This window comes from Podarcis liolepis, assembly GCF_965112155.1.
Source record: "Podarcis liolepis genome assembly, chromosome: 5".
Classification (NCBI taxonomy): Eukaryota; Metazoa; Chordata; class Lepidosauria; order Squamata; family Lacertidae; genus Podarcis; species Podarcis liolepis.
Window position 1 is genome coordinate 1,536,148 of NC_139556.1, and position 13,255 is coordinate 1,549,402.

The 13,255-nt window shown below is 43.2% G+C and overlaps 1 protein-coding gene across 7 annotated transcripts in view; it reads left to right on the top strand.

The window, feature by feature from the left end:
- LOC310706950 (potassium voltage-gated channel subfamily KQT member 1-like) overlaps positions 1-13,255 on the top strand; it is a 333,457-nt gene that overhangs the window by 64,901 nt on the left and 255,301 nt on the right. For 3 of the 7 annotated variants that reach the window (XM_083503367.1, XM_083503368.1, XM_083503369.1), the window contains 2 exons: positions 2,021-2,047; positions 6,720-6,779. The exons of 2 other annotated variants lie outside the window; for them this stretch is intronic. In XM_083503367.1, coding sequence (XP_083359493.1) covers positions 2,021-2,047; positions 6,720-6,779 — 87 coding nt within the window. The remainder of the gene's footprint in view (positions 1-2,020; positions 2,048-6,719; positions 6,780-13,255) is intronic. 2 more of the 7 variants (XM_083503371.1, XM_083503370.1) reach the window with 2 other exon arrangements.

Sequence of the window (13,255 nt, forward strand, 5' to 3'; positions counted from 1 at the left end):
TCAAGACCGCATTTTACCAGCTTCTTTACAAGAATATCATGGGGCACCTTGTCAAATGCCTTGCTGAAATCAAGGTAGGCTACATCCACTGCGTTCCCTTCATCTACCAGGCTTGTAATTCTGTCAAAAAACGAGATCAGGTTAGTCTGACATGACTTATTTTTCAGAAATCCATGCTGACTATTGGTGATCACAGCATACGTGAAGCATCTGTAACCTGAAGCGTATGTAACCTGAGGTACCACTGTACTTTAATGTGGAAGAGCCAAGGTGGTGCCCTCCAGACTGTAAGCCCCAGTCACTAAACCAATGGTTAGGGAAGACGGGAGCAGCAAAGGTTGTAGTCTGGTAGTAGGGCACCAACATGGGCTAACCCTGTTATAACAAGTAACTGCATATCGTTTGCCACATTGGGCTCTGCTGCTATGTGCAATAAAACAGAGGTGGCTGAAGCTGTTTTTAGTCACCCACCACCCTCTTCTCAAATCAGTCATCTCTTTCTACCTCTGAAATGTTCCACTTCTTCTGATGTGATGCCATTCTGACATGGACTTGGAGCGGGTCAGGAAAAAGGAAGGATGACTGTCGAACAATGGCATCACACCACTGAGTGTGTCTCTTATGGATGGGCAAATCTGACAGCTCTGGTTTCTCTGTTTCCCATTTTCCTAGTTTTATGTTTGGTTCTCCACATTTCCACTTCAGTTTGCTTTGTTTCCTGGTGAAGTGCTATATTAGATGCTGAAGGTGTGTGCCTGGCCTGGCCCTTGACACCTGAGATATAGATATAGTAGGACCCACCCTATTTTATTGATTGCAATCTATCTTAATTGTTTTAAATATTTTAAGAAAATGACAACCTACCCTGGGATCTCATAGTAAAGGGCGGGTATGCATACAACACTGCCATGGAACAGAAGGTTAGTTCTGGGTTGGGGAGTAGAATAGGCTCAGAAAGGCACCACATTGCAATCAGGGTCAGGGTTGAAGGGACTGTGTGTATTTATATCCAAAATCTATTAATGTGGAGTGTTGCATCCCCTCAGCTCCCTAGGAACCTGTTTTTTGCTTAAGGCAATGGTGGGAACCCTCTGGCCCCTGGACCTAACTAGGCCAGTCATGCATTCCCATCTGGGCTGTGGGGCCATTTCAGCTAAAGTCACGCCTGAATTCATATGACAACAGGTGTGGGATTGGTAAAGATTCAGCTTGGTGAAGCACCACATTCAGAAGGAAGAATCAGGAGTTCACTCAGTGCCAAATTCAAGCCAGAGCTGCAAAATGCACTCATGAGTGTGCTCCAGTTCTTCCCTTCCAGCCACAGAAGGAAGTTACAGTCTCCTAACATCATATGATTGACGCCACCTAATTCTTAAAATGAACCACCCTTTGACTAGATTCAGTTCCCCACTCTGGCTTAAAGCATGGGGCACAGGTGGGCCCCCTTTTGCTTTTGAAAATGGGGAGCTGGCACTGCATCTTTGTCCTAGAATCTTAGGTGTGTGATCTGATGCCTGTAGTATCTTGGAGAGGCTTACACAGTTTGCTATCTCCATCTTGGGATCTGAGTTTAAACCTGACCTTATAGCTTATAGCTATAACATCCATGCCTATTTTTTGTTTTTCTTCATCGCTGTACCTCTTGTTCTGTCTAACATCTTCCTGATGCAGAACTCAAGCATTTTCCACTATTTTATGACATTTTGGCTGGTCCTAATGAAGGTATCAACCAATTATGGATTTTGTATGCTTTTTTCTTACTGCCCAACACCTTTGGCTTTTTTGTTTCCATGTGAAAGACTTGGGCGTTTCTGATGGATATTTCCTATTGATGATCCTCTTGAAGGTTATCCTACTTGTTGGTCACCAGATCAGAGCCTGGGTTGCTTCTGGGGCAGCATGAGAATCTTTGCTGGTGATTTCTCCTCCTCAGTTCAGTTTAGAAATGGCTCTCTTAAGCCAAACTTAGTTGACTTGAGACTGACTTTTCTGAATACATTGCACCCTTCTTCCCCACTAGGTCTTACACGGATGTTCAAGCAGACAGGTAGGTTGGAAACTTTGTGAGAGATGCCTGTTGAAGGTAATGGCCCCATATAACTTCATGCACTCTGTATTTCATCCACTTACAGAATGGAACTATACCCCTGATTTCTTAATAGCTCTTACTGCAAACTCCTTCCTGATTTTCTGTAACATGATGAAATGTTTAACATGGCAATGTCTGAATAAAAAGCTGAGCTTTGGCTTATTACAATAAGAGTAAGAAATAGGTCCAAACAAGCAACATAAATTGTGTGCACGGTGGAATGTTGGGCCATTTTTGCTTATTTGTATCATTTTGCCTAAAAATTCATATCTTCCCTGATGAGTATGTGCTTCAGGAGACAAATGAGAGTTTGAGTTTAGCCTCATCACAAGCAATGGTGGATTTACCTGGATTCACTCAATGGGGCATATTTCTGAGTAGAAGTGCCTTTATTCACCGGGGGGGGGGGGGCTACTGTGAGGGAACAATAGACATGCCCCTGCTTCCAAAGAAGGCACACTTAGCAAGCCAAGCTCAAAGCCCTGTCCTCTCTCCATGCTATACCTACTATTTCCTTACTTCTTTTTCTCCTAATCCTTCCCTTTGGTTGGCATGGGGCAGCAACTGAGTCAGAGCCAACATTCAAGCTCTTGGTTCAGGGCTCAAGCTCAGTGTTAGCTAGCTGTTGTATGTGTGTGTGACAGACCCACCCCCTACACACATACCTAACACCCCTCCCTCACAAACATAATATGCTTATTTCCCCCATCTATAACTGACTGTTGCAATCTGGCAAAAGCTTTACAACCAGAACGCAAGCAACAGCAGATCCACTGATGCCTGCTTCTGTAACTGCATCGCAGCACCAGACCAAACCTAGAAGTGTATTTTCCTTCTTGTGTAGTGGAGAAAATCCTGCACTTGGGGACATTGCAAGGGTCAGCACACCCAGAGTGCAGTGGATTAACCTTGCCCTGGGAAAAGCACCTTCATGATGATGCTCTCTCCCCACTAGGGAGTTCTTCCACCTTTAGAGCAGCAGTGTACAAGCCACTTGCACGGCTGATAGCAGGGTGAGATAGTGATGTTGGTTGCTGAAATGCTTTGTTAGCTAGACATGGAAATTAAGTTGAGCGTAGTAGTGATTTCACAATGGCCGCCAATTTCATTGGGGCAGGGGGAAGAGTGTGAAAGAAGCAGAACACATGTGTTTTCCTTATTTCTACAGGGAGTGTCAGCGGGTTTTATGGGCTGCTTATGAAGGGTTATTAAAATGAGCAACATGACTCTAGTTCCAAAATACAACTAAGGCACAATGTGTGACCCTGCTGCAATGGAATGTGAGAACAGCAAACAACGGGCATACACATGGAACCGCAGAGAGCTACAGTGCAAAAAACACATTTGGAAAATGAATTTTTGGCTGCTATGCACATGAGCCCTACTAGGAGTGAAGTAACTTTCCTTCTTCCCTTCCTCCTTGTTTTGTTCTGTCTTGTCTTTGTGGGTCCTCTAGTGGCCACTGATCAGTGTGCAGTAACGCAGAGGCCTCATATAGCCAAGAAGACTCTTATTCTGGATTGCAAGCCTTTGTTGCCCCATCTTTCAGAGGAACCAGGACCCCCCTCCTTTCTATGCTTTCCCTCTTGCTGTATTGTTAAAAGCTGGGCATCACTTTGTTAAGATCCCAGCAGAGGCCTTTGGAAACCATATGAGTGGCCCCATAGAAGCGACCACGCTCATAAGAGCCAACATAACTCCTGCTTCCATGCTTTGGTCCTTCACATGACGTGATCCCAGAGGAAGCATGCTATGCCTACAAGATATTGGGATAAAAAGCAGAATTTTGATCTGAAAGAAAATATTATACTCGGCGTGGAGAGAGACAACTGAAAGAAGAAGCAGGAATTGTTCTAACCTGATCAGGGCAATGGTTGGCACCTACCAGGAATGAAAGGTCCTATGTCAATTTATCTATTTTTATTTATTTGTTGTAGGTATTTAAATACCGCTTAATCACTAACATTTCTACAAATAGGTTTATGTTTGTTATTTGTTTAAATGGTACAAATTAAATGGCTACAAAATGGCATTCATCCAAAATACCTACAGTAAACGTGTGGCTGAAAATGATTTGGTTTGTGGGAATGGAGGCAAAATTCACTTAGTTCAACCCAGGAAGAGGAAACAGAAAATGGAGCATTGTGAGAGAACCTGCCCTTTATGATTTATATGAAGCAGAAATCTAAAGTAGTGTTGTGAGTTTTGGAGGAGTAGGCTGTATGCCTGAGTCCTTTCTAATTCCTTGATCCAACACGGACTCAGTTGCTGGAATAGCAAGACAAGTTTATTGTTTGTGAGTTGTGTGCAAGAGCTAGAAGCTAGAAGCAAACTATAGGCTATGCAGCTGAGAGACAGAGCCAAGCCTGTTTTCTGCTATAATCCAAGACTGTGGCTGTGGAAGAAGGAAGACCCTCTTGGGTGTTAATGCTATGAGCCCCTCCATTGTAGGCGCAGGTTGTATATATGTGTAAAAAACCATCCATCATAATGACAGCACAGTCTCTGCTATCCCACATTCTGAGGAAACCAGACTCTGAGTAAGTGCCCAGGACCCCTGGAATCCTGCACCAATCAGAGATTGGGGGGCATGCAACACTGATGTTAGAAGTGGGATTCATGTTTCTGGGATGAGGATCTGTGAGCGAGGTGTGCTTGAGTCAAGATGGAGGGAGGAACAGCAACATTCCTGGAGCAGTTCAGGTTGATGCTCCAGCAGCAAAGCTGACAAAATATGGAGCAGCTTGAGCAAATGATCCAGCAGCAAAAAAGCTACTGACTGGAGAAAATGGAGTTGCTGCAAGCTGAGAGGGCAGAAAAGCGTGGCTCCGTGCAAGGTGAGAGCCCTGCCTGAGGAGATGCTACAGGGGTTTGAAAGTGCCCCAGGACCCCAGCTGCAAGGCACCCAGATGGAAGCAGTGACCCAAGAGTGTAGGTGGGCAGCTGAGGGGCTGGAACTGCAAGGAACTGCAGTCAGCAGCCGAAGGCAAGGAGGAAGACACCTTGGAGAAAGGCTATCCAATCCTGAGAGACAAAAGTATCCAAATAAGGAGAACAGGGACAGAGAAAGCAATTTTATTTTGTGAGAGAAGAGTCTAGCTGCAAACAGCTGCGATACAAAACAAAACAAATGGTTAATAGTCTCTGGATGCACCCAGTCTACACGAGAAGCTCAGTGTGTGAAGAGGTTTGAGTTGATTGCTCCAGCTCAGACCACATGGCTCCCACCAGCCACCCCTGAGGTCCCCCAGAAATAATTTAGGAACTTTCACCACTTTGTAACTAAACCAAGTTTACTGCCCGTGCAACATTTCTGACCAATGTATGGAAAAGCACATGAATTTGACCTTTGATGAGTTAGTAAGTAAACCAATTTTTAATTTAGCAAAGGTGGTCTTTTCCAATGCTGGGGGAAGAGGGAAGTTCCCCCACAATGATATATTTTAAAGGTCTATCAGCCTATGTTTCCACACTTTACTGCATATTTTGTGATTTTAAATCTCTCTTGCAGTTCTCTCACTTTGTACTTGCCCCAACTTGGGTCTTGGCATCCAGGAATTCTCATTTTACAGACATATATTTTTGAACCAATGCAAATGAAGCCAGTTTGCTTAAAAATATGGATGAAATTAAACTCTCTTTCATGTTTTGTGTGTGTGTAGGCTATACATTGTTGGACAGTTTTGAAGGAAAGGCTAAGCAGCCTTCTGTTGTGAGGTGCTATTGCTCTGGAATTATTGCATCAATCAAGGGATTGGACGAGATGACCTAGAAGGGCCCCTCATCCTCTAGGAGTCTACAGTCTCTTCTGTACTTCTAGCAGTTGTGTTCATGTGGTTTTCATGTGCGGCACTAATGCTTGAGTAAGGGGAAGCGGGGTGGTGCCCTTACCCCTGGTGACATCTGCCTAGCCTGCCTCTCTGGCTTCAGCATGTTGTCTAAGCAAAGCTCCGGATATTTTGTCTATATCTGGCATCCTAAGTGATGTTTGGCAGTTGATATACTGATTTCCATTTCCGTTCACTGCTCTGGTTCGCCATAAAGCGAGATGAGCGTGGCAACCCCAGAGTCGGTCACGACTGGACCTAATGGTCAGGGGTCCCTTTACCTTTACCTATACTGATAATATTTAATAGTTGGCATGTAATAGTATTAGTTATTTGCATGTATTTGATAAAAGACAAAATGAAATGGGATTTGATATCAGACAGTTTCTGTGAGTTCAGATTGTGAGACAATCAAGAGATTCTGAAAGAAGCACTAAGATAAAAGATGCATTATAATGTAAATATTAATATTTAATTTATATTAAAACGTTTAATATTTGAGTAGCAAGACTGGATTTTTTGGGCATATTTCAAATATATGTTTCAGCTGTAAAACACCTATGCACAATGAAATTTCTAATTGATGTGAGAGAGATCAAAAAATAGCATAATATTGAAAAAGTAAACCGACTGCAGAACAGTTTCAGAAAAAGGCTTGAATATCAGCATTTCAGTTCAAGAGGTTTGTAGTCTCAGTGGAATGCAAAAGGTTCTGTTGGTAGTTCAGTTGTCTTTCTTCTCTAATTGATTTTATTGTTTGCTTTTTCTTCCGCTTCCCTTCTGGCCATTGTGTTTGTATGAAGGCCGACAGCTTTCTTGGTCATCTTTATCTATCTGTGCTGCAACCTGTCCCGCTTCACAAGGTACAAGGAACATCATCCCCACATTTGTGATATCCTTCTGTCTCTGTGTTGATATTTACAGTAAACTGTTATGTGTATAAATGAATAGGTGTGAGAGAGAATGCGAGGGCATGCCTCTGAGTACACTTGTCTGCTGTGCCGATGGCTCAGATAGAGAGACGGGTGTGCCATAATGGTGGGGGGGGGGATACCATGGCAATGGCTAGTCTAGGGAGGTGTTCCTTGGCGCATGACTTCTGCAAGTGTCAGAGAGAGAGGAGGAAAGGCTTGGAGATCACAGTAGCTGCGTGCCCTTGAACAAGGAGCAAGCGTGAGAAAGTGTGAATGTGAATAACAACAACAACAAAAAATTCATACCCTGCCCACTTGGCTGGGTTTCCCCAGCCACTGTGGGCAGCTTCCAGCAGAATATTAAAATAAAATTATTCATCCAGTATCAAAAGTTTCCCTAAAGAGGGCTGCCTTCAGATGTCTTCTAAAAGTCTGGAAGTTGTTTATTTCTTTGACATCTGATGGGAGGGCATTCCACAGGGCAGGCACCACTACCAAGAAGTCCCTCTGCCTGGTTTCCTGGATAAGAGTGTGAGAGTGATGTTAAAAGAAGTTTGGGGCTTGGCTAGAGGCTTCAGAGCAAGAAGGGTTAAAACAAAGTTGGACCATCGTCTGTAGCAGGAGAGACTGCAGGAGCAGGGTAATTAAGAAGGTGACAGGGAGGTTTGGTTTGCTTAACAAAGTGTCCGAGCAAAATGCCAGGATTGTATTTGGGTTTACGAAAAAGCCTCCTTATAGAAGCCCAGTAAGCAAAGGAACAGAAACCTACCAGGCTTACCCTGAACTGAGGGAATGAGTTGGATTCTGGGTGCTTAACCTTGTAAATAAATAATAATGGAGTTTTCAATCATTGCCTTTTTTAGTTTCTGCAACAAATCTAGGGGTGAAAGACATCCCCTTAAATGGACCTTATTTTAGGTCATGTGCACACTACTGGCTTAAAATGCAGTCAAGTCATTCTATTTTTTCCAATTCAGATCAAAGTTGGTTTGGAAAAAAAATCATTTAAAACACAGTGTTTCTTAAAAATCAAATGGATTAGTGTGGATTGTCAAGGGTGCCAATAGAATTTCCTGGGCCAAATGCATTGCACGCAGGTTCCCACCACCCACCCCATAATCTATTGTCAAGAGGTATGCATATTTACATACAGTATATTGGCCCAGCCTACATCACAGGGCTATTGCTGGTGTTGCTTGTTTGATTTCATATGCACTGCATAAGGTCCCAGGGCAGATTGCAACAGCATAAAATTCATTATTAAATACAGTTTTAAAACAAACCGCAGTGATAGGAATAGGGTGGATCCTTCTGTAAAGATAAAAGTGAGGAGTGGAGGATAATATGAACAACCTTGAGCTCCCAAATGGAAAAGCAGGTTACAAATATATAATGTCAGTTACAGAAGCCCCTAGGTTTAACTGCAATGTTCCATAGTCTTAATAATTACAGAAAAATGCAAAAAAGGAAAGTTTGCCAACCCTGATAAATAACAAGCAAAAAATGCCCTGTGTACAGTTTCTCAACTCTGGTTTCTGAACTGCCAACTCTCAGCCCAACCTTTCTCACATTGATGTTGCGAAGGTAAAGGGAGGAAGGAGAAGACAAGGGACGCAGCCTGGAGCTCCTAGGAGGAAAACCAGGATGTAAATATAAAATTTTTTTTTTCTTCCAGTAGCACCTTAAAGACCAACTAAGTTAGTTCTTGGTATGAGCTTTCGTGTGCATGCACACTTCTTCAGATACACATGCATGCACATTTCGTGCATGCACACGAAAGCTCATACCAAGAACTAACTTAGTTGGTCTTTAAGGTGCTACTGGAAGAAAAAATTTTTTTTATTTTGACTATGGCAGACCAACACGGCTACCTATCTACTACAGGATGTAAATGTACAGCAAAAAGCAGCAAATATGTGAAATTTCACAACTTGGAACACAAAACGCACAAGGCATTTTGCCAACCTTGAGAAACAAAAAATAGCATAGTTGCCTGTAGGAATATAAACTGTATCAGGAAGTTTTAATGTTTGATGTCACACTGTGTTTTTATATTATGTTGGAAGGCTCCTGGAGTGGCTGGGGCAACCTGGTCAGATGGGCATGGTGTAAGTAATAAAATACTAGTAGCAGCAGTAATATTATTTTATATTTTTGTTTATGGCTACAGTATAGTACTAAATAGCTGTGTCTGGATGGGGGACATGGAAAACAAAATGGGTGTGATTGCAATAGCAGCATTTTTCTATGCTCATTTATTTCAAGGGAATCTCTTTTGAGTAAAACACACTGAAGCCAGCCAATTGTCTTTTATTGTGTAAAGGCAACACACTTGGGGTATGACTGAGGCATCGTTAGTGGGTGGTTCCCTAGAATGGATGGCTGGGTGGTTGCCTGCTCTTGATGGAGTTACCCTCCCTCTGAAAGAGTGGGTATGTAGCTTGGGGGTACTCATGGACGCTGGGCTGTCACTTGAGGCTCAGGTGGCCTCGGTGGCTTGGAGTGCCTTCCATCAGCTTTGGCTGGTGGCCAAGCTGCGCCCCTGGCTGGACTGGGGTAGCCTAATTATTGTTGTCTATGGTGTGGTAACCTGTAGGTTACTGTAACATGTTATACATAGAGTTGTCTCTGAAGATGGTTCAGAAATTTCAAATGGTGAATAATTCAGCGGCCAGGTGGTTCGCCAGGACAAGACGGTTTGAGCATAGTGCATTGATCCTGGTCTGACTGCAATAGCTGCCAATTAGTTTCTGAGCCCAGTTCAAAGTGCTTGTTTTGACATAGAAAGCCTTAAGTGGCTGAGGACCGCAATGCCTCAAGGATTGCCTCTCTCCGTATGAGCCTACCTGGACCTTGTGATCATCCTCTGTGCCTTGTCCTCAAAAGGTTGGGAGGGTGGCAACAGAAGAACAGGCCTTTTCTGCAGTGACTCTCCATTTGTGGAAAGCTCTGCCCAGGGAGGTTCGGCTGGCGTCTTCATTATACACCTTTAGGTGCCAGGCGAAAACGTTCAACCAGGCCTTTGGCTGATTAACATCTTCTACCACTTTTAAATGTGTGAAAGTGGGGGTTATTGGTTTGTTTTTTCTGTTCTTGTTTTTATCGTGTATTTTGTGCTTTTATATTGTATTTTTATGTTGTAAACTGCCCTGAGATCTGTGGATGAAGTACATGAGTCCTAGTATATGGGAAATACTTTTAATGAGAAATGTTTTGTTTTTTGAAAGGCCAAATATAGAAATAATTTTATCTGATGAAAGGGTGGGGTGTGGACAGGGAGAGAAGAATGCAATTGTGCACAAAGACTGGCAAATGCTACCTGCTACCTGCTAGAGCAGTCTTGGATTTCAGACGTACTCTAGAGGTTCTTCGCAAGAGAAAGATTGTGGCTTAGCAGTTTCAAGAAACAAAACTTTATGGGAATTTAAGACCAGTCTAACCAAATCTAGTATGAAAATTGACTATTCTTTTGTCCAGGACAAAGTTCTGTTAGTGGTTAGTAGTTTCTGGGGCCAATCAGAAATATATTTAGATTAGATTCCTCTGCCCAAAAGCTCTGCACTTACGCTGTAAAATAGAGAACTATATGACCTTTGTGAAAATAGGATGAAATTTAAGGATATTGCTCTCTTGAGAGAGATGTAAAATGCTAGGTGGCACTCTTGAGCCACATCACAATCTAAGGGTTCATCGCAATTGCTCAGGCCTAAACTTGTTATTTATATACTTTGCATCTGAAATGCCTTCTGGGAGCATCAACTATTTATGTTGTGCAATGTGCATTGCACTAATTACAAACAGGGACTGAGCGAAGTTTACATTTAAATTGCTTCAGGTAGGTAGCTGTGTTGGTCTGACGCACTCAAAAAAAATAAAAAATGTCTAGTAGCACCTTATAGACCAACTGAGTTTGTTGTGGGTATAAGCTTTCATGTGCATGCACTCAGATGCATGCACACGAAAGCTTATACAAGAACAAACTTGGTCTTTAAGGTGCTACTAGACAATTTTTTATTTATTTATATTTTTATTTAAATTGCTTGTTAGACAATGTTTTATTCATCTGCTTTATGTACTTACAGTACTTGTATGATGCCCAATAGCAGCCTCCTAAAACGCAATAGGGATGCGGGTGGCACTGTGGGTTAAACCACAGAGCCTAGGACTTGCCAATCAGAAGGTCGGCAGTTCGAATCCCTTTGATGGGGTGAGCTCCCGTTGCTCGGTCCCTGCTCCTGCCAACCTAGCAGTTTGAAAGCACATCAGAGTGCAAGTAGATTACCGGTAATAGGTACTGCTCCGGTGGGAAGGCAAATGGCGTTTCCGCGCGCTGCTCTGTTCGCCAGAAGCGACTTAGTCATGCTGGCCACATTACCTGGAAGCTGTACGCCGGCTCCCTCAGCCAATAAAGCGAGATGAGCGCCGCAACCCCAGAGTCAGCCACGACTGGACCTAATGGTCAGGGGTCCCTTTACCTTTAAAATGCAATATGTCAGTCATCAATAAAGCAGTAAAAGAACAAAAAACCAGCAGTGGCAAATAAAGCAGTATAATAAGATATGCATCTTCACAAAAAGTTGATTAAAATGCAGATATACAAAACCTGAGAAAATGTAAAGTCTCTTCATGGGGTGGAAAAGGGTAGACAACCTTGGTAAGGAAATCTAGAGAAGGGCCTCTAAAGATTATCTTACTTAATTTATGAATCACTTTCCATAAAAACATCTCCAGTTCCACCTAGTCCTAATCTGTTAAGGTTTTCAAAGGTCAAAATCAGTACTTGGAAATGGCTTGGAAGCCAGTGCTGATGATAACAGGCACTGATTCCTGTTAAAGACCTTGCGGCCCTATTCTGGATTAGCTGAAGTTTCCAAACTGCTTTCAAAGGAGATTGCTGGACCATGGGTAAATAAGGCAAGGCTATCTTTATCCAGGTACTGTTGAAGATGGCACACCAGCTAAAGCCTCATCGCTTTCCATGGGAAATAGTTTTTTTATGAGCTTAGCCACTTCCATTGAAAACAAAGGGCTATTCAGTGCCTCGGTTTGGATTGTGTCATAAATATGCCAGTTTCTGGGACATGATGGTGTAGCCTTATTGGAGTTCACCGATTGGGTCGGCGTTGCTCTGGGACAGGAGGAAGGAAGTCAAATGACACCGAGGTTGATTCCAAGAAAGATTTTATTCTGTTCTCCGGATAGCAGAAGGCACTTGCGTGATCAAGTCCACAGCAAGTCCAAAGAAATGACAAGTTTCATGCAGTATATATACCCTCCAGGCACCCTCTTCCTCCTTCCCATATAAATCCAACCACATCAGCCTATGTACGCAGGTTGACATCACATATGTTTTTGCTCTGGTATTCTTAACCATAAAAGGGAATTCCTTCCTGTACTTCTGACCATAAAAGGATCTTCCTCTTCCTACTCTTATCTTGGAGGAAGAGGTCGTCATCTCAGAGAACACGCTTTGGCGTTGTTCCGGACTTAGGTCTGTGCGTCTTGTGTGATCAGCACATAAGGTACAGATGTGTCTTCTCTGTTCTGCTGGTGCAGTCAGGGTCATCCCTGCCGTCACAAACTGATAAAGGAGAGGGCTTTGAGCACAGCCGGGTTTTTGTTTATACATTGACTCAGAGCTCAAGTTAATGGATTTTAGCTAAGGAAAAATAAGGATTTTGGTGAAGTTTCAAACTGCCTGCACAGTCAGTTTGGGGTTTGGGAAACCCATTCCTTCAATGAGATTTTGTTGAAATGATCTCAATACAAGTAAATATCAATACATATGACATGGACTGGACTGAAGGGGATGTGATGGAGGAGGAATGGTGGAGATCCCTGTTTAGGATAGTTTTTAATGTTTTAATGCATTTTTAATCTCTGTTGGAAGCCGCCCAGAGTGGCTGGGGAAACCCAGCCACATGGGCGGGGTACAAATAATAAATTGTTGTTGTTGTTATTGTTGTTATACAACACACACACACACACCCGTTCTCCTGACGCTGCAGGAGAAGAGGAATGCTGCATTGATTTACAGCAGGGGTTTTAGGAAGGTCACAGCTCAGAGACTGATGAACAGAAGAGTTGGGAAGTGTTAGGAGAAGGGGAAGGTGAGGCGAGGCCAGGAGGCAGAGCAGCCAGCTGACATGTTGCCACTGGAGAGTATTTCTGACCCCCCTTCTCCCAGAACTCGGCGTTTGTTAAGAGTGCAGGAACAGAGAACTTGGAGACAGTTGGCCACGAGCAGACACAGTAAAGGGAAATGCTGTTGCTAGGGAGGAGAGAGGAGGAGCTCAGTTGGAGCAACACTGTTGTTTGGGCATACGGCATTCTTTTGTCTCTCATTATTATGAATGAATAAACTCAATAAAAAGGACTCTACCTTGTTTTTCTCTGCTTCTTGCTACCACCGGGGGAGGGATAGA